General features: G+C 53.4%; 2 protein-coding genes across 10 annotated transcripts in view; both read left to right on the top strand.

Moving 5' to 3' along the window:
• The first annotated feature begins 89 nt into the window (after positions 1 to 89).
• On the top strand, positions 90 to 12944 carry SCARF1 (scavenger receptor class F member 1). Of its 2 annotated transcripts, none has more exons than XM_072741079.1 (11): positions 90 to 539; positions 856 to 917; positions 1174 to 1275; positions 2115 to 2640; positions 4355 to 4573; positions 4970 to 5098; positions 5875 to 5978; positions 6477 to 6597; positions 8050 to 8171; positions 8293 to 8399; positions 9081 to 11407. In XM_072741079.1, the coding sequence occupies exons 1-11, from the start codon at positions 133 to 135 to the stop codon at positions 9192 to 9194; spliced, it is 2013 nt and encodes a 670-aa protein (XP_072597180.1). In that variant the 5' UTR covers positions 90 to 132; the 3' UTR covers positions 9195 to 11407. The 2 variants fall into 2 exon arrangements, with proteins under 2 accessions (XP_072597180.1, XP_072597176.1); XM_072741075.1 differs by having other exon boundaries at positions 93 to 539; positions 8256 to 8399; positions 9081 to 12944.
• Positions 12945 to 14461: 1517 nt separating this feature from the next.
• Positions 14462 to 20494, top strand: part of SLC43A2 (solute carrier family 43 member 2) — a 42633-nt gene continuing 36600 nt past the window's right edge. For 2 of the 8 annotated variants that reach the window (XM_072741128.1, XM_072741109.1), the window contains exons 1-2: positions 15582 to 15839; positions 16450 to 16647. In XM_072741128.1, coding sequence (XP_072597229.1) covers positions 16488 to 16647 — 160 coding nt within the window. In that variant the 5' untranslated portion in view covers positions 15582 to 15839; positions 16450 to 16487. Of the gene's footprint in view, positions 16102 to 16449; positions 16648 to 20494 lie in introns of all 8 variants that reach the window. The other 6 variants (XM_026016300.2, XM_026016298.2, XM_072741118.1 and 3 more) reach the window with 5 other exon arrangements.

The raw sequence follows: 20494 nt of genomic DNA, 5'->3' as shown, positions 1-20494 counted from the left end.
TGGTCTGCTCCTACCTGGCTCTGCCAGGACCAAGGGCAGGCTGAGGTTTCCTCACAGGGTCTTGTTGGTTGTGGGTGGGGTTGTGGGTGGGGAGCTTCTCCTGCTAGGGCCTCACTTGGGTAATATGACCTAATGGAAAGACGTGGCTCCCACTCTCACCCTATACCTTTGCCTGTCCCCAGTATCCTGGGACATCTTCCTGCCCCCTCCAGACTGAGACCAGCCCCTACAGCCCCCACTCTGCCTTCACCACAGCTTTCCTTTTCATCTGGTGTCTGGTCTTCCCAGCACCCACCTACCCGCCCTCTTAGGGAGGTGCCGCATGGCAGCCCGCCCCCTTCACACTGGTTTCCTCAGGAAAGGCCTTGGAAGGAAGCAGGGAGGGGGGATGGGAGCCGTGGGGGCCAGACTAACAGGAGCCCTCTCGCTGGACTGGCCGCCATGGGACTGAGGCTGCTCCCACTGTTGCTGCTCTGGACACAGGGGACCCAAGGGTCCAAGCTGGACCCCAATGGACAACATGTCTGCATGGCCAGCAGGTGGGTCTTTGTGGGAATCTGATGTGAGGGTGGTGGGTGAACTGGTGTTGAGGCATTGCATGGAAGAAGGACATGAGGGAAGAGGTCATGGGGCTGAAGGGAAGGGGGCTTGGGGACAGCCTGGAGGGTGGTGGATACTCCAGGCAGAAAGTGGGAGGGCCCGGGAAGGAAAGGGAAGGGATTAGGGACACCAGGGCTGTGACTCTCGGCTAGGCCTCCCTGATGGGGCTGAGGCAGCCTCCTACATCTCAGCCAGAGACAGTGATCTACCTACAGAGCTAGTCTGTCCCCCAGCTGACCCCTCTCTGTCCCACAGCCCCTCTGCTGAGCTCCAGTGCTGCCCAGGCTGGAGGCAGAAAGATCAAGAATGCACTATCCGTGAGTAGCCAGAACGGATACGGATCCCCACCCGAGAAGAAAAGAGGACATAGCCCAGTGACCCTTTCTTCCTCCCGTCCTGGGGCCTATTTCCCCTCCTGAGACCTAGAGCTAGAGTCCATCCTGACACACACACCCCCAGCCCTGAGGGAATGGCTCTTGAGGGGGCAGAGGACTGGGAGCCAGTGAGAGGGGCAGAGTGTTCACCTGTTGGGCCCTGCCACTGTCTTTTCCACCTGGGTGGGATGTTTTTCAGCCATATGTGAGGGGCCAGATGCCTGCCAGGAAGATGAAGTATGTGTGAAACCGGGCCTCTGTCGATGCAAACCTGGATTCTTCGGGGCCCAATGCAACTCCCGTGAGTCCTGAGTTTCACCTGGAGGATGATGTTGCTAGGCAGAACCTGGGAGCCAGGGAGGCAAAGCCCATAGAAATGTGATCTCAGAACAGCAGGGCCAGAATCCCTCCAAGCTTCACTGAGGAAATTGAGGCCCAGAGTCCGGAAGTGAGGCATTGCCCGAAGATGCCCTGAGTCATCTGGTTTTTGCCCATATGCACAAAGCCCTCCCCAGGATTTCAGTTTTGTGACTTTCAGGTCATGTTCAACTTCTCAAAAAAGATACTGGTGATCCTTGTTAATTGCAAAATGGACACATTCTCAGGCTCCGGCTCCCTCAGGTGCACTTTATACATGCCTGGAGGGTGGAAGGAGACCCCTCTCTGGTACAAAAAGGGCCATGGGAAAGGATTTATTTGGTGGGCAGGATGGCCAGAGAGCAGGAATCAGGGCTTAAAGGGGACACTAGGGGCCTATGTGGCTTCCCTTGTGAACCTCACGGTCAGCATCCAGGCCGGGTGGACACTCAGGATGCTCAGTTCACCTCCAGTGGGGTGGGCTGGGGATGGGGGAGGGAGGATGGGCATGAAGGCGAGAAAGGGGCATGGATGAAACCCTACTTCTGTGTGACTCTGGGCAGAGCTTCTCCCACTCAGCCACTTGAAGAGTATGAAGTAGGAAGCTGGGCTACTGCAAAGGGTTTCTGTAGTTTGGAGTCTGAGGCAGGAAGTGGGCTGTGCCCCACGAGGTTAGGTTGCCAGATGTTCAAGGGTCCGTCTGAGGCTCTTGGGGGTGGGCCTGGCGCCCCCCTTTCTTGTGAGCCCACCGACCCCCTTCCCCACCTCACCCCACCCCCGCAGGCTGCCCGGGCCAGTACTGGGGCCCCGACTGCCGTGAGATCTGTGCCTGCCACCCCCATGGCCAGTGCGAGCCGGCCACGGGCGTGTGTCACTGCCAAGCGGACCGCTGGGGCGGCCGTTGCGAGTTCGCGTGCACCTGCGGCCCCCACGGGCGCTGCGACCCCGCGACGGGCGCGTGCCGCTGCGAGCCCGGCTGGTGGTCGCCCACCTGCCGCCGTCCGTGCCAGTGCAACCCTGCGGCGGCGCGCTGCGATCAAACCGACGGCTCCTGCCGCTGCGAGCCGGGCTGGTGGGGCCGCCGCTGCAGCTTCCGCTGCGCCTGCCACGGCTCGCCGTGCGCGCAGGAGACCGGCCGCTGCGCCTGCCGGCCCGGCTGGTGGGGCCCCGAGTGCCGGCTGCCGTGCGAGTGCGTGCGTGGCCGCTGCAGCGCCGCCTCCGGCCAGTGCGCCTGCCCGCCCGGCTTCCGCGGGGCCCGCTGCGAGCTGCCCTGCCGCGCCGGCAGCTACGGGCCTCACTGCCGCGACAGGTGAGCGGGGATGCGGGGGTTGGGGGGCGGGTGGGGGGAGGGGAGGCTATAGGGGAGGGGTGGTGACGGCCCCCCGCCACGGGCGGCGGGGGAGGGGCCGCGGGCGGGGGCGGGGGCGGGGCGCAGGGAGGGCGGGGCGCGGCGCTCTACGCAGGGACTGACGCGGACGGGACGAAAGCGGGGAAAGACCCGGGATGCTCTAGGGTCAGCCCCGCCCAGCCCTTCGTCCGGTCACTGTGAGACAGACAGTAGTAGTGCCAGCAGCTGTACCTAGATAAAAGATGAACCCCGTGACAGACGATGGCAGGGTCCCTTTACAACTTAGTACCTTGCAGACTTTGGCCGCCCCACCCACAATAAAAAATCCGTTTTCGGGGCGTCTGCAGGCTCAGTAGGTAGAGCTTGCAGCTTCTGATCGCGAGGGTTGTGAGTTCCAGCCCTGCGTGGGGCGTTGGGCACAGCGTTTACTTAAAAACAATTGAAAACAACACAACATGGGACTCCTGGGTGGCTCAGTGGTTGAGCGTCTGCCTTTGGCTCAGGACATGATCCCAGATTCCTGGGATCGAGTCCCACGTCGGGCTTCTTGCATGCAGCCTCCTTCTCTTCCCTCTGCCTAAGTCTCTGCCTCTCTTCCTGTGTCTCTCATGAATAAATAAATAAAATCTGAGAAAAAAAAAAAAAAAGGAAAAGTTCCTAGGAGAGGAGATCCTAAGAGTTTTTGTCACAAAGAAAAAAAAAAAACATTTCCCCCCTTTTTTGTACCTGTATGAGATGAGGGATGTTAACTAAAGTTACCGTGGTAATCATTTCACAATATATGTAAGTCAAGTCATTATGCTGTACACTTAAAGTTACACAGTGCACTATGACAGTTACATCCCAAAAAAACCTGGAGAAAACTTTTCTTTTTAAAGATTTTATGTATTTATTGAGACAGTGAACAAGGGCTGGAGCCAAGGGGAGGAGCAGAGAGAGAAGGAAAACCAGACTCCCAGCTGAGCTGGGAGCCCAACAGGGGGCTTAATCCCAGGACCCTGGGTTCATGACCTGAGCTGAAGGCAGACGCTTAACCAACTAAGCCACCCAGGTGCCCTGAAAACTTTTTTTAAACATAAGATAAACTTGAAATTATAGTGTTGGAAACAGGCGTGTTTTAATTTTTTTTTAAAGATTTTATTTATTTATTCATGAGAATACACAGAGAGAGAGAGGCAGAGACACAGGCAGAGGGAGAAGCAGGCTCCCCGCTGGGAGCCTGCCGCGGGCCTGGATCCTGGGTCTCCAAGATCACGCCCTGGGCTGAAGGTGGCGCTAAACCACTGAGGCACCTGAGCTGCCCGCATGTTTTAATTTTTAAGCATTTTCATGCGCATGGATAGGAGGGTTGAGAGGAGAAAAAGGGTAAGAGGGAACACTGAAGAGAAGGTTGGCCAAGCTACCTTGGCTGTTCTGGGTGGATTGGGAGCTCTTGGTGACCCTGGAACCCTGGGAAGGCTGGGTCCTGGAATGGGAAGTTAGAAGGAGAGGGCTGGAATCCTACAGAAATCATCTGTCCAGGCTTATTGTTGTACAATACGGGGAAACTGAGGCTCAAACCTGCCTGAGTGCCTGAGTGCCTCAAACCTGGATGTTCTCCAATGTCCCTGGAGGCCTGGGTGGATACTTCTTCCATCCACTCTACAGTGCTTGCATGAACGCCTTCTCTCCCCAGCTGTGGCCACTGCAAGCAGAAGGAGCCATGCTCTGCAGACACAGGCAGCTGTGAGTCCTGCGAGCCAGGCTGGAATGGGACCCAGTGCCATCAGCCCTGCCCACCTGGCACCTTTGGCGAGAACTGCCGGCAGCAGTGCCCCCACTGCCAGCGTGGGGAGGCCTGTCAGCCAGACACTGGGCACTGCTGGCGTTGTGATCCTGGGTGGCTGGGGCCCAGGTGAGAGGGCTGGCTTTGTCAGGGTGGGGTGCACCTTCCTTCAGGATCCTCATTCTAGCTACACCCTCTGGAATAGCTGGCCCCTCCCCCAACACACACATTCACAGCCTTGGGGGCCTGGCTCCTGGTGAAGACTGAGGGGAGAGACATGGTGCTAATGAGGCTCCTTCCCCACTTGGGTGTCCTGCTCTCTTCTTCCTCTAGGGATCTGTAGTCTGTCACTCTTAGTTTGGGCCCCCAGTTTAAGGCCCTGTTTACACCTGAGCTTCACTGCTGAGGAGTAGACAGTTGGGGCCCTGAGTCCAGAAGCATGGAGGAAGTTGGGTAGGACCCTTCTGGGGGGGCTCTGCCCTGCCTGGCCTGGCCTGCCAAAAACCGAGTCTTACCTCACCTCAGGTGTGAAGACCCCTGCCCGATTGGCACCTTTGGGGAGGGCTGTAGCTCTACCTGCCCCACCTGTGTTCAGGGGTCCTGTGATGCTGTGACTGGGGAATGTGTCTGCAACACTGGCTACTGGGGACCCAGGTGAGGACTGGGGCCCTGACAGGGAGATGGGGCCTGGGTAAGGCCTCTGTCCAGTCTGTTTCCTGAATTTCTCTTCCTGGGCTTCTCCACCTCCCAGATACCCACCCAGCATACTCATAACTGTGAAGTTATTCCTCCTATTGTGAGGTCTGCACCTTCCAAAGTAGGGTCAGAGTGATGCTTAATCTAAAAGGCCTGGCTTCCTAACTAGGTGGGGGAAGTTATTTAGGGGAAGGACTCCAACTCCATTGTTTCTCTGAGGTCTTTAGGTGGTCAAACATAATCAAGGTCAATGTCTCCAACGTCAGGTTTCCTATCTCTAGGACAGAATGGAAGAGACCTCATTTTATGGAGGAGAGGACTGAGGCCCAGAGTGTGGGGCAAAGCTGGTCTCAGACCTCCAGACCTGGAAGACTTTTCTCTGGATGCCATAGGCATCTTGCTTATTTCACGTTAATGCTAGACGTGCTTGGGATAAGGATCATGAGAGGTGGATCTTGCCCGAAGAGTATACTCTGGGGGCCTGGGGGCCAAGGGGCAGCTTGTTGGTGGGCTCTCCGGATGATGGGCTTAGGGGCTAGGGGATTCTCCCTAACACTGCCAGGGGTACTTAGAATGTGGCTCAGAGGTCAGAGGAGTCTGGTTGAGCATCATCCAGGGGAGTCTGTATGGCAGGGGTTGGGGATCAGGGCCCAGAAATTTACCTTCTCCTGGCTCCTGCCCACCTCTATCTCCTCTCACTGAGCCTTCAGCCTGTATCTCTTGTCACCCCATAGCTGCAACACTTCATGCCCATCTGGCTTCCATGGCAACAACTGTTCTATTCCTTGTGAATGCCCAGAGGGACCCTGCAATTCTGTCTCTGGGACCTGCCAGCTGGGTAAGGTGGAAAGGAGAGTGCAGGGTGTGGTAACCAGGGAAAGACTGGCCCTTTATATGGCTTCAGGGATATATCATTTGCCAGGGACGCTGGGTTCATTTTGGAGACATTCCCTATGCCTGAAATCTGTATGGGTGCTTTGGGGAACCCCTGAAGGTATGACAGCCCCTGCCTCCTGAGAAATCAGGCTAGATCCAGGAAATGAGCAAGTAACTGTCATGCGTGATAGAGGGGATGTATATTAGGAGCGACAATAGGGAGCAAGGGCTTGTGGAACAGGCCAGGGACCATCAGGAGGGGACAGGCTAACAGGGAGGGTGCCTTGGGGAGAGGGCCTCTGGGCTGAGTCCAGCCTACATCTCTCAGAAAAATGGGAGGGCCCTACAGGGAAGGGCCTGGGGAAGATTCTGGGGAGGAGGTAACTTAGAGCTGGAGATGAGACCTGCTGTATAGAAGACAGAAGGCCCTGAATATTTGTCCATCCCCCACTCTCCCTAGGGCCTCATGGTCAGGATGCCACCCTCATCGCAGGCATCCTTGTGCCTCTGCTGCTGCTCCTCCTGGGCATCATCATCTGTGCCTGCTGCTGCTGGGCTGCCCGGTTGGACCCCAAGGACAGGTGAACTCTGGCTTGTCCCTTCCCCACCCCCAGCTCAGGCCACAGGATGGGGGCAGGCTGGCATCCAGGTTCCTTTCAGGGGTGGGGAAGGGCTGGTCTCATCATACACTTAAGTCAGAGGTAATGAGGTAGTTGGCAGTGGCCGTGACCTGGAGACACCGAGTCAGCTGCCTGCCTTCCTTGGAAGCCTTCCATAGGCGAGTTTCCACCTTGCATGAGCGTGAGCAGTGAGCACTGGGTGCCAAGCTGGTGAAACTCAAACCTGTAGCACATGGCTGAGGGTTTATTAACAGGGACCAGAGGAGGAAGGTGCGGGAGGCGGAAGTAGCAGGGCAGCTCTGGGCAGAGAGGGGAAGAGACCAGGTCTCCAACCCCCCATCTCCCGAAAGGAGGGGGATGTAAAAGTCTGAGCAGTGGTTTAGCAGAGATGGTGGCTTTCTGAGAAAAGGAGATAATAGGAAGGATTAGAGCGACCTGTGGGGGTGTGGGGGCCTGCTGCAGGGGAATATTGCTTCCATGGAGCTTTGTTCCTTTACAAAATCTCTTCACATTTCTTGGTTCCTTGGAGATCTGCAGCAGCTAGGAGGTTTGGTTCCAAGCAGGAGTATGGGGACAGGAGGATTAGCATTTTCAATTCACAGAGGAGGATGTGGAGGCCTGAGGTGACCCCGCCTGACCCTGGCACATCACAGAGCCCATGCTGTTTTTTTGGATTCTCTCTGTGGTGCTCTCTTATTAGTTCATGCACTAATCCTTGAGCGTCCTCCTCTGTGCTATGGGATATTCACAGATGACAGACCTAGTAGCCCCTCCCTGGGGCACGGAGCCTGGGGGTGGGCGTAAGGACAGGCTTCCTGGAGGTGGTGGCCCTTCCAGAAATGTAGCTGCACTGGGACTCAGTGGTGGGTAATAACACAAAGCTGCATCTTGGGGAACCCCATCAGGTGCCTGGCATTCCAAAGAAAGGTCTGATAGATAGGAGGTGTCCCCACTTGACAAATGAGGAAACTGAGGCCCAGAGAGGTGAAGCCTGGACCAGACCGGCTACCTAGGTCTATTTGAATTTTTTTTTTAACATTTTTTTATTTATTCATGAGAGACACACACAGAGAAAGGCAGAGACACAGGCAGAGGGAGAAGCAGTGTTCATGCAAGGAGCCCGATGCGGGACTTGATCCTGGGTCTCTAGGATCATGCCCTGGGCCAAAGGCAGGCACTATACCGGTGAGCCACCCAGGGATCCCCTCTAGTTGAATTTTGAATTCAATTCAGTGCCCTCTGTGCCAGGCCTAAATCTCACACTCAATAGTTTGGATTTTACTCTGTAGTCAAAGGGAAGCACAGAAATAGGCAGTCACTCTGCCACACTGCCTCTCTCACATTAACCCCAGGACCGGGAGGGTCCTTGTCCTGCTAGTCCTCACCTGCACTGACTACCCCATGTGCCCTCAGGCCAGCAAGTGACAGAGCTGCTATGTCCAGGATGAAGCTGCAGGTCTGGGGAGCACTGAGCAGCCTTGGCTCGGCGTTGCCCTGTGGTTCCTTTGGCAGCCACAAGCTTCCCTGGGTGACAGGTCAGTGTGGACGCTGCAGGTCCGGGGCTGGGACGGGGCAGGGTCTTCCACGGAGCCCCACGTCTGACCTGGAGCCCTCTGCAGTCTCACACCACGACCCGGAGATCCCCTTCAACCACAGCTTCATTGAGCCGCCCTCTGCAGGCTGGGCCTCAGACGACTCCTTCTCTTCTGATCCTGAGTCTGGAGAGGACGAGAGCCCTGCCTACTGCATGCCACCCCAAGAAGGTAGCCCTCCAGTAGCCCACTCGCCCCGAGCAGCCCTGCCCACTACCATTTCTTTATTCATTCAGCACATGTGTATCAAGTGCGCATTCCAGTGCAGGTTAAATTCCCAGCTGTGGGATGTGAGAAAGAACAAGACAGACTTCTGTCCTCACCAAGCTTGGTGTCTGGTGAGTGGTCATCAGGCATGTGTAGGACAGAGTGATATAGGTTTTGATGGGGAACATACAAATCAGGGCTCATCATTCAGCCATGTCAGGGGTGGTTAGGGTCAGGCAAGATGTCTCAATGCTCATGATTTTGGAGTTGAGTCTAGCAGAATCCGTAGGAGTTAGTTAACCAAGTGACAGTTAAGGAGGGGTGGGAATGGTGGTGTTCCACCACCTTCCTGCATGAAGGAACAATACACGCAGAGGCCCAAAGTGAGAGGGACAAGACTGTGTGGCACTGAAAGAGTTTTCAGCTTGATTACAGTGTGGTATTAGTTCAAAGTGGGAAGGAGTGGTGAGAAAAGTGTGCACAAGGAGTAGTGTCTATGTGAATAGGCCCTTTCCCTGCCTCTGTACCCTCACCTTCTTCCTTGCCCTATGGATGAGGCTTCCCAGAAGATGCTAAACTGAGTAAACAGGATGAATTGGGGTGGCCAGCCCAGCTCTGGCCAAGTCCTTCTGTCTCCTCTGCCAGGAATGGTCACTGTGGCCCACGGAGAGTTTCCAGAGGCCAGCCTGCCTGAAGGTCCCGTCCCTCCTCCCGAGGACGCCTCCACACCATTTCCCATCCCGCGGACTTCCAGCCTAGCACGGGCCAAGCGGCCATCAGTCTCCTTTGCCGAAGGCACGAAGTTTGCACCACAGAGTCGCCGAAGCTCAGGGGAGATCTCCAGTCCTCTCCGAAAGCCCAAGCGGCTCCCCCGGGGGGCCCAGCTGGGTCCTGAAAGCCAGGAGGCTGAGGAGTCCATGGGCTCAGAGAAAGCAGAAATGGATGAGACCCTTCCTGGTGCTGCCAGCCCCAGGGATTCAGCCACTGGCCGCCGCCGCCTCCCCACGCTTGGTGGCTGGACAGTGGCTGAGCGAGTGGAAGCCATTGAGGGCAGTGTCCTGGAGGGCTCAGGCTCTGTGACCACGATCTATATGTTGGCAGGGACACCCCAGTTATCTGAGGGACCTGTCCGGTCTGTTCTCCGACGTTTTGGTAGCTTCCAGAAAGGCCAGGCAGAGCCCAAGGTCAAGAGTGCCATTCCTAAGCCTCCACGCCGGGCCCTTAGTCGAAATAAGGGCAGCCCCGGGCTGGCCTCTGGCTCTGCCATTCAGAGTCCCAGCTTAGCCCCGAATGATGAGCTCACTAGGTCCTTGGAGTCTGCTGGAACTGGGCCAGAGGAAGTGGCCAGGGGGCTAGGGGATGGCAGCAAGAGCTCAGGGAGGGCCCAGGAGCTGGCCCCTGAGGGTGGCTCCCAAGAGCAGGATCCCCAGAAGCTGGCGGATGAGGAAGGGCAGGAGGAACCCCAGTATGAGAATGTTGCACCCATCTCTGGGCCACCAGCACCCTGAGAACCTAAATTTGGGGAGTGGGAAGTATATGGATGGAGGGTAGGCATCTGAACTGCCCCTGGATCAGATCGTGTTTTGCTGGAAAAATATCTCAGGGCCAGGAAAGACATACTGGAGCCTCTGCCCTTTGATAGGGAACTGTCAGAGTGGAGGCCAATTGGCTCTGGGCCCTGGCAGTGCTCTGAGAGAGGTCTGGGAGGCCTGGGCAGAGACCCCACAGGGCAGGGTCAGGAAGGGAAAAAAGGTGACTGCAGGGACTTTTTCTCTGTTGTTCTGGACTCTTTGGGCTCAAAGCCTATTCTTTTCTTCATTGGCAAAACATTTTTCTGAAATGGGAAACAACCTAAATGTTTGATGATAAAAGATCGGTTAAAGAAAGATTGCTTATGATAGGTTCCTAAACAGCCACGAAAAATCATATTGTGTAAGAGTATTTAATACGGGAAATATGGGAGACTGTTTATGCTATCATGGGAAGTGTAAAAAATAAGATTTCTTTTTATAAATTTCATTTCTTTTTGCCTCAGGCTCCATGTTTAGAATCTTATTTTGTGTGTATTTTGTGATTTACAGACTTTTTTTTTTTTTTTTTTTAAGATGTATGTGCATAAAAAAGATTTGAGGGAGGGACGCCTGGGTGGCTCAGCAGTTTAGCACCTGCCTTTGGCCCAGGGCGTGATCCTGGAGTCCTGGATCCCCATGGGGTGGAGTCCCATGTCAGGCTCCCTGCATGGAGCCTACTTCTCCCTCTGCCTGTGTCTCTGCCTCTGTGTGTGTGTCTCATGAAAAAATAAGTAAAATCTTAAAAAAAAAAAAAAAAAAGATTTGAAGGAAAGGCATCAAATGGTATTTTTTCTTCTGGGAGATGAGATTGTGGCTGATATTTTCTTCTTAAACTTTTGTATTGTTTTAAAATTTTCTTTAGTGAGGTCAGCATTCTTTTTACTTTTCTCACTAGATTTAATAAAACAAATTTAAAAAACAATGTTCTTTGCTAATAATAAGAAAGTACTAACATTATAGACATGTATAAAGTAAAAAAGAGATTTCCTCTTTCCCCAGGGGAGCCTGAGGGACAGGGGAGGGACCATTGTCACTGAAGGCCTTTTGGTCTTGCTCTGAATTATTTTCTCACATGTTGAATTACCTAGTCAGGACAGAAACAGCAGCTTCCTCTTCAATCGCAGTGCTCAGAGTCTTGTGAACACTTTAGATCCTTCCTTTCAGATGTTTTTCTGGGCACATGAAAACAAAAGATCATATCATTGTACAACTTGCTTTTTTACTTAATATATCCTGGATGTCTTTTGATGTTCAGTAAATATAAAACTACCTCTTTTTATAAAAAAATGGCTGCATGGAATTTCATCATGTAGAAATAACACAGGTTATTTAAACCTATCCCTTACCCATGGAGATTTGGGTTGTTTCTAATCATTTTGATACAATAAATGATGCAGTGTACAATTCTGTCCATATTTCTTTTTGCACTTGTGCAAGTTTTTCTGTAGAAGAGATTCCTAGAAGTGGAATTGCTGGGTAATAGGATAAGACATTAAATATTTGGGTACTTTGGGCAGCCCAGGTGGCTAAGCGGTTTAGCGCTGCCTTCAGCCCAGGGTGTGATCCTGGAGACCCCGGTCCCACGTTGGGCTCCCTGCATGGAGCCTGCTTCTCCCTCTGCCTGTGTCTCTCATGAATGGATAAATAAAATCTTAAAAAGAAAAAAAAAGATTTGGGTACTTCAAATTGCCCTTCAAAAAAGTTACATGGTTTTGTATTCTCACAAATGAGGGCAAGATCTATTTCCCCACACCCAGTCTGATAGGATGAAATGGTATTTCATTATTTTAGTACAAGAAAAACAATATGCTAAAGTTTCTTAAAAAGTTAAAATCTTTGTGCCAATAAAATGGTTTTTTGCTTTTAACCATCAAAAATTATACCATTAAAATGGGAATTTCTATAATGATTCTAAGGTTGAGCTTCTTTTTATATCTTTAATAATTATTTGTGTTTTTTTTCCTATGAGTTATCTGGTTATATTCTTTCCCCAATTTCCAATCGAGGTGTTCATCTTTTCCTCATTGATTTATAAATGCCTATGTATATCAAGGATATTAATTCTTTCCCTATTTGTGACTGGTCGTTTAATGCTGTTTGTTTTCTTTCTTTCTCTATATAAATTTAAATTTTTGATTTAGACAGTATTTTTCTTTTTGACTTTTGAGTTTGTTTGTTTGTTTGTTTTAAAGACTATTTATTTGGATCCCTGGGTGGCTCAGTGGTTTAATGCCTGCCTTCAGCCCAGGGCGTGATCCTGGAGTCCCAGGATCGAGTCCCAGGATCGAGTCCCACATCGGGCTCCTTGCATGGAGCCTGCTTCTTCTACCTGTGTGTCTGCCTCTCTGTGTGTGTGTGTCTCTCATGAATAAATAAACAAAATCTTAAAAAAAAAAAAAAGACTTTGAAAGAGAGAGCTGGGGGGAGGGGGGGGGCAGAGGGAAATGGAGAAGCGGACTCCCCGCTGAGCAAGGAGCCTGATATAGGCCTCAATTCTAGGACCTTGAGATCATGACCTTAGCCAAAGGCAGACGTTTAACAACTGAGCCCCCCAGGCACCTCTTGACTTCTGAGTTTCATGTCATGCTTAGTAGAAAGGTCTTCCCTACCCTAAAACTAATGAAATAATCATCTGCATTTTCTTCTGCTAATTTAGTGTTTTTTTCTTTTGATTTGCCAGCAGTGCTGGTACCCTTGCCAAAAAGACTGAAAAAAGAACCAAACCCAGAATTTCACTCAAATAGCCATGGATTCAAATCTCAGTTTTGATATACTTGTTTTGTCACTTTGAAATGGTATGGAAAACTTCAGTTTTTTCATCTGGGGACTTTGGAATGGGGATCCTGGCCATCTTCCAGTTATTGTGGAGATTAAAGGACACAAACTATGTAAAGCACCTAGCAAATTTTTAGTTCTCAATAAAGGGTAATTGCCATCATCCAACTTTGAATCCTTTGTCCCTAAAAGCTGACACCTCCCACCCTTTTTCATTTGTTCATGTGTTCACTCAACAAGCTCCATATTATGCATCTGCTTTGTGCTTCTGTGTTAAGGGCTGGTAAACTGTTGAGTAAGACATACTTCTTGCCCCCAAATATTTGTTCATAGTCAGTGGCAAAAGGGAGAGACAAATGAATAGTTATAAAACAGTGCAATCTCATTGGACTAAGGTAGTGGAGAATATTTTGGGGAGTAGTTAGGGAAGGCTTCCTGAAGGAAGTGCTGTCCCAAAAATGGTCTATGTTTGAGGGCCAGAGGTAAGAGAACAGCATGTGCAGGAACCGAAGGTAATTCCATGTGACTGGAGCACCTGGCAGGTCAACCACCCTCTAGGCAGAGGAAAAGACTGGTGGGGAGGAGCCTGTGCCGGTTAGAGTTAGGACAGAGAACTTGAACTTTATTCTATAGGACAAACGGTAGAGAGATTCTGAAGAATTTAGCAGAGGTCAGATTTACTAAGGTCAGATTTATCTTTCCCACAGCTCACTGGGATGGGGTTGGGTAAAGAAATGTATTTGAAGGGCAGAGACTGGAGGTTAGATGAACAGTGATTGCAGTCCTAGGGACATAGATGGACAAATTAGATAAATATTTAGGAGAAATGGCTGTATTGGTGGGTTGTGGGTGGGGTGAAGGAGAGGGAGAATAACAGGTATCCAATAAATATTTGTTGAAAAGATGGTTCATGGTATCTAACTTTGGTAGGTAGTAGTGCTATTATCTGAGAAAGAATGAGTTTGGGGGATAGAAAGTGAAATTTTTTTTAAAGATTTGAGAGAGAGCCGGCGCATGCCCTCGTGCATGGGGGAGGAGGGGAAGAGGGACAGAATCTCAAGCCATTCCTCATTGAGCTGGGAGCCCCAGGCCGGCTGGATCCCAGGACCCATGAGATCACCACTGGAGCCTACACCAAGAGTTGGAGGCTTAACCAACTGAGCCACCCAAGGGTCTGGAAAGTGAATTATTTTATTTATTAAAATATTTATTTATTGATGAGAGACACAGAGAGAGGCAGTGACATAGGCAGAGGGAGAAGCAGGCTCCTTGCAGGGACCCTGATGCGGGACTCCATTCCAGATCCCTGGATCACAACCTGAGCCGAGGCAGGCGCCTAACCGCTGAGCCACGAAGTCGTCCCAAAAGTGAATTATTTTAGAACTATATTTGAAACAGTTCAGAGATGTGTGTGGAACAGCTGCCTGGAGACGTCCCTCAGGCAAGGGGCTGTAAGGAGGAAGGGCAATACTGAAGTTTTAGCGAGTGGCAGGCAGTCTCAAGTGAGGTGAGGTTCTGCGGGGTGGGTAACGGGATGGGTCACCAGCTAGGATTCCCCCATTCCCCCGGGGCCCACAGCGCCGGGCGGGGTGTGAGCAAGATGGCTATCCGTGGGTTCCCGACGGCAGGGGGCGCCCTCGGATTCGGGGACGTGAAACCAGAGACTGCTGAGGCCCCTAAAGCGTGCCAGGGAGACCTAGCTGACTCGCGGGGTAGACCCAGGGTCCTCTGAGATCGGGCTAGCGACTCCGATCAGGGACATGCCGCTGGGCTGCCCGATGCCCAGTGTCCGGTGCTCGGGCTCCATCCCCTGCCCTAGCGGTCCTCCAGACTGCTAGTCCGGAGCCCTCCCGACTCCACGCGCCTCCCGGAGGCGCTGCCCGCTGCGTCACCGAGCAGAGAGGGCCCCTGAAGTTGACGTCCAGGAATGGGACGGGAGGGGGAGTGGAGGTGGTGCAGGACAATGGAGATGGGACGGTCAACTTTGCGTGGGGATCCCCCAGGGGACCAAAGGCAGCGGGAACCGGGGAGGGGGGGCAGCCTGGACAGGAGGGGACCGTCCTAGGGTACAGACAAGTTCCGAACTCCCACCTAGGGATCCCCGACATCTTCCAGGGGCCAGGCAAACGGCCCCCCGAGAGAGGTCTGTGAATCAGGAGAGCAGGCAAGAGGCACACCACGCCGAGACAGGGGTCCGGGGATCCGGGATGTGCAGACAGCGCCTGGATGGAGGACACTCGGGGGCAGGCGAGCGAGGAATCAGAACACAAAGCCCGAGGCCGCGGGGGATGGCAGCGTTGTGCGGCAGAGGCAGCGGAGGCGGCGGGAGCGGAACGACCCACTCAGAGCACAGAGCTGAGGACCACAGAAGCAGGACGGCGCAGAACGGAGTGTAAGAGCCCAGCTGGCTGTGCGAGGGAGACCGGCATGCAGTCCGGGGGTACCGGAACATCGGCGGGGGAACCGAACCCAAGTAGGGTTCGGAGTGAGGCTCTGGAGAGGCGTTCGGGCACTGCCCCCGGGGATTCCCAGACCGGCTGTGACTCCAGATTAAGGCGGTAGAAGAGAAGCCCTAGCCGCCGCTACCCCCGACCCCCCCAGCTCTCTTGTTTGTCTCCAAGTCCGGCCGGAACCGGCTTCTGCTCGCCGCGGGGCGGGCGGGTGGCTGCTGATTGGTGCAAGCCTGTTTCCAGCCTCTGCTCGACCAATCAGCGTGCGGCAGTGTTTTTATCTTGGGGTCGGAATAAAAGCGCTGGAATAAAAGGAGGCAGAAAAGGCGCCGGCCGGGCCCGATACACGCAGGTAGGAGAGGGGTGAGCTGGGTCTCGGGGAGCAGGGTCCTGTGCTGAGGTGCCGGGGGGGGGGGGGGGACGCAGAAGGCGCACGAATCGGGGCGTAGGGAGAAGACGTGTGCCTATGAGAGGAAAGAGACCAATGAAGAGACGGCGGGGAAGAGATGACGAATAGAGAAGGCAGCTGGGAGGTGGCGGGACTGGAGTCCGCCTCCATGGGAACCGACTGAATGCCGAGGAAACAGCCCGGGCCGGGGGTCGCGCAGGTGGCTCGCGCTGCCGGTTTGAACCGGCTTCGCCTCTCCCATGCGGGGTTCGCGTGGCCGCAGCGCCTAGCGACCTAGACAGCGGCCAATGGCGCTGCAGGTTCCAGCCGTCAGCCAATGAGCGGGCCGGGGGCGGGCCGATCCGGGCTCGGTGCGCGGATCTTGTGGTTGAAGAAATCGGCTACCGGGAAGGGTCTCGAGTGCGGGCGGGCACCCTTCGGGGTCCCAGGGAGTGGCAACCGTCGGGTACGGCCCTGCCCAGGTATCCGGACCTCCCCACCCGGTGTCACACCTACGGAGAGCCAGGACTAACTCCACATCCCTGAGCGTGCGGTGGTCCCTCCTGTTCCCGTGCCTCAGGTTACCTCGGGACGAGCCGAGGGAGAGGGGTCTCTGCTGGCCGGGGCCGCTGTCCCGCGGCTGACGGCAGACGCACGAGCCGGCCGCGGGCAGGGTGCGCAGGACCCTGGCCGGGCTGGGGCTTCCTTGGCCGCGCGCACCTACGGCCTGGGCCGCGGAGGGGTGACGAGCCCCGCGCGCTGCGGCGGGAGCCCGGCTTGGCCGCACGGGCTGGGCCAGGCCGGGCGCTGACGCCGAGGTCTGTGTGCAGGGTACTGCCGAGCGGAACCGGAGCCAGGCCGCCGCGCCATGGCGCCCACCCTGGCCACTGCCCATCGGCGCCGCTGGTGGATGGCCTGCACAGCCGTGTTGGAAAATCTCCTCTTCTCGGCAGTCCTCTTGGGCTGGGGCTCGCTGCTCATCATGCTCAAGTCGGAGGGCTTTTACTCGTACCTGTGTACGGAGTCAGGTGAGACGGGGGCTCGGGATGGTTCCGGGGGCTCGGGATGGTTCCAGGGACGGGAGCTTTGGGAGAGGGCAAAACGGCAGAGAAAACCCGGCAGCTGGACCAACCACCTCGCTGCGCAGCACTTGCCGTTGAGCAGAAACCCCATCTGATTGATTGTCAGCCAGTCCTTTTGAGTACGTGTCATTGGCCCTGTTTTGTGGATGAGGAAACTGAGGCTCAGACAGATCTTCTGGCTTGCCCGAGGCCACACAGCTGAGGACTCCCGGTAGAGCCAGAACCACCAAAGTCCAGGGTGTTCTTCCCACCGCCTAGGAACGTTGCTGAACTCCTCTCCTACCAGTGCGTAGCACATCACTTCCTTCGCGCTGAATATGTTGCTCTCTGGCTGTGAGAAAGAGGAACTCCTGACTCAGTAGCTGGGGTGCAGCAAGAGAGAGGAAGTAGCTTGGTTTCCACCCCATAGAAGATTCATTTAGAATCTAGATGGTTTTTTAGTCAGGCCATCATGGAGTCTCATAAGGGCATGTCAACTACTATTTCTTGTCAATTTTTGCCGCTTTATGATTTTACAAAGGACATTTCCTCCCAATGGCCTTCTGTCTGCCTGCCATCATTGGGAGAGGCGAGAGGGTATTTAGAGAAATAACACTAGTTCTCTCCTCTCCCTTTGCCACACCATTGGTGTTGCTGAATGCAGGCTGAGGCTTCTTGTCTGTAAGATACCTAACCCCGCATGCCTGCCTTCACACCCCCTTGACCCCATTCCAGGATCTTTATTGCTGAAGGTCAGTAGATTAAACCAAACAGTAGGACCCAAGTGGCTCCCCACCTCTATTGTCTTACCCCTGTCCCAGGTAACCTTGATCGGAAGTGTTTCCCTCTACCCTCTGCTGTCCCCAGCAGTGGCTACCTAGTAGTTGAACTCCATAATGTCTCTTTCAGTGCCTTTGCCATCCAGCCGCCGTGTGAGTCCCCTTAGAGGGAGATAGCTCAAGTTTGACCCTCTGAATCAACACCACTGGCATGCCTTTTCTTCCTTGCGTTCTAAATTGGGGGGGAAGGGGACGCCTGGGTGGCTCAGTGGTTGAGCACCTGCCTTCAGCCCAGGGCGTGATCCTGGAGTCCTGGGATTGAGTCCCACATCAGACTCCCTGTATGGAACCTGCTGCCTGTGTCTCTGCCTCTCTCTCTCTCTCTCTCTCTCTCTGTCTCTCATGAATAAATAAATAAAAATCTTAAAAAAAATAAGTGGGGGGAAACAAAAGCTTTAGACCAGCTTCTGCTGCCTGTAACCCCATGTAGAATCGTCCTTATTTTTCCCTTTCCTGATAGTCCCAGGAGATTCCTGAGTGTTTCAGTCGCTAGGGAAGCTTTGCTGAACAGGTTAAGGGCAGGAGAAATGGAGGGGATGCAGAGGCCACCTGGGAGAGGGCAGGGAGTGTATCATTTATAACCTTTAGCCTTTAGCTGCTCAGAAATATTTCCTAATAGCCTAAAGGGTTCTTGGCAGACCTTTCTGCACATCAGCAAGAAGTCTTGGGAGATGAGAGAGTCACTCAGACCTTGTTCCTTGAACGAGATTTCTGCTTTGCCTAAGAGATGTTAGCAGATTAATGACTCTGTAGAAGGAGCAGTTTGGGGTGTTTGGCTCCTCCTCTCTCCTTTCTCCTCCCTTTTAGATCGTGACCCTTCCTGCCTCCTTCTTTGATGGATTCTTTTAGGCTGCACCCAGGATTTTAAAAATCATCGTCCCCAGATGAAGTTTTTATTTTTATTTATTTATTTATTTATTTATTTATTTATTTATCTATCTATTTATTTATTTATTTTTAAAGATTTTATTTAGTCATAAGAGACACAGAGAGAGAGGCAGAGACACAGGCAGAGGGAGGAGCAGGCCCCCCGCAAGGAGCCCGATGTGGGACTCGATCCCAAATCACAGGATCAGGACCTGAGCCAAAGGCAGACGTGCTCAACCGCTGAACCACCCAGGCGTCCCACCAGATGAAGCTTTTAGCATCTTATCCAGACTGAGGGACTGTTTTGGTTGATTTGAGAGGGAGGCAGGGGGACCTACTGTGGAAGGTCAGATTCTTGGGTTTTTCCCCTGAGATTGTCCACTGATTTAAGTTATTTTATGGCATTGGCAGCACTGGGGCTGGTCACTTCATTCCTGCCTCAACTTTGGCTTCTTCCTCCGTTTAAGTGGGAGGAGTCACAGAGATTGTGCCGACACAGTGCTGAGCTGGTGTTGAAGCCCATGAGAGGCTTGACCCGTCCGTTCTATAAACCAAAGTGAAGGTGAAGGGTCAGGTTGTAGGTTGAACATCAACTTCTTATCCGTGCCTTTGCTCCTGCCTGTGATTTTGTTTTTTCTGGCTACCTGGCAAACCTGCTGACCCAGCATTCTTACTGGACAGCTCTGCCCATTCCACATAGCTTATCTCTCTGGCTTCCTTGCTCCTTGCTTCTTGGAGTCCAAGTAGCCTGCTGCCTCTTGGAGGCACGAGTCTCCTCTATGCCTTGCCTACTGGGAGTGCCTGGAGGATTTAGGGTCAAGGTTTCTGCTTAGGCCTAACATTTTCAAACTTGGTGGATGGGTGAATTGCAGAGAAGCAGTTGGGCCGTTTGTGGAATTTATTGAATTAAACTTGATGAGTTGACTAGCTGGCTGGTCTGTAGCTGGTTGAGATGCAAATTCATCAGCTTTTTGTTGCTTGTAGGACCTTTGCTTTGGTTTGTTCTCTAAAGAAAATTGGCATGAACCTGTTGAAAGGTTCTCAGAGCTCCTCGGGACTCCAGCCAGAATTTGGCCATGGACACGGTGTTGGGTTCCAGCATGGTGAGGTGGGAGAAGGAAAGAACCTGTTTCTCTGTTGCCTCTCAGCTCTTTTTGCCTTGCCCACCGGATGAGATTGATAAGGAGTGGTGCGGGGCATTTGGGCTTTGCCTCCCCAGGCCCCCTGATGTAGATAGGAGGCTGACTGGCTTCCCAGCCCAGGAAGAATGGGGCTTTCCCAGAACTGTGTCCTTTTGGCCTCCGGATGACTGCCGTACCTACTCGCTCTTGATCTCTTTGTTCATTTTCTTGGTCATCTGACAGCCCGCTTGGACAGGGTCAGGTCAGGGGGCTGTTAATCTTCTCATGTTCAGTAAATGTTTATTGAGGTGTTGTGCTAGGGGTGCGGAGCAATCTTGGCCCTCAGGGAGTTTGTAGTCTGCCAGCATCAAACACACAGATCGTGTACATACAATTGGTCTGGACTCCAGCAGAGAGCAGGGTGCCAGGAAGGAGAACAACAGTGGAGATCTGGTTCAATGTAGATAGAAGGGCAGAAGTGTGGAGGGCAAAGAGGGGTGAGTCAGGAGAGGAGGGGGCAAGAAGAGGTGGGAAGTGGCCAGGGCCCACAGGGCCTAGGAGGCCACTTGGGGAAGTTGGATTTTATTCTCAAGGCAGGAAGAAGTGACAGAGGTAGAGGAGGGTGGCAATCAGTTCACCTATTAAACTCTTAGGAAGGGATGTCTGGGTGGCTCAGCAGTTGAGCACCTGCCTTCGGCCCAGGGTGTGATCCTGGAGTCCCAGGATGGAGTCCCACATCAGGCTCCCTGCGTGGAGCCTGCTTCTCCCTCTGCCTCTGCCTCTCTCTCTCTCTGTGTGTGTGTCTTTCATGAATAAATAAATAAAATCTTAAAAAGAGAGAGAGAGAGAGAGAGAGAGAGAGAGACAGAGGCAGAGGCAGAGGCAGAGGGAGAAGCAGGCTCCACGCAGGGAGCCTGATGTGGGACTCCATCCTGGGACTCCAGGATCACACCCTGGGCCGAAGGCAGGTGCTCAACTGCTGAGCCA

Source organism: Vulpes vulpes, chromosome 2 (assembly GCF_048418805.1).
Source record: "Vulpes vulpes isolate BD-2025 chromosome 2, VulVul3, whole genome shotgun sequence".
Classification (NCBI taxonomy): Eukaryota; Metazoa; Chordata; class Mammalia; order Carnivora; family Canidae; genus Vulpes; species Vulpes vulpes.
Note: the sequence above shows the minus strand (reverse complement) of the source record. Positions and strands in the feature narration are given on the sequence as shown.

What these genes read in the sequence shown, in the direction of transcription:
- SCARF1 (XM_072741075.1), top strand. Translation starts at nt 133, where the DNA reads ATGGAAAGACGTGGCTCCCACTCTCACCCTATACCTTTGCCTGTCCCC. An exon ending in CGGTTGGACCCCAAGGACAG is followed by an intron (nt 6,598 to 8,049) that starts GTGAACTCTGGC and finishes ATGTGCCCTCAG; the next exon opens with GCCAGCAAGTGACAGAGCTG. An exon ending in CTGCATGCCACCCCAAGAAG is followed by an intron (nt 8,400 to 9,080) that starts GTAGCCCTCCAG and finishes CTCCTCTGCCAG; the next exon opens with GAATGGTCACTGTGGCCCAC.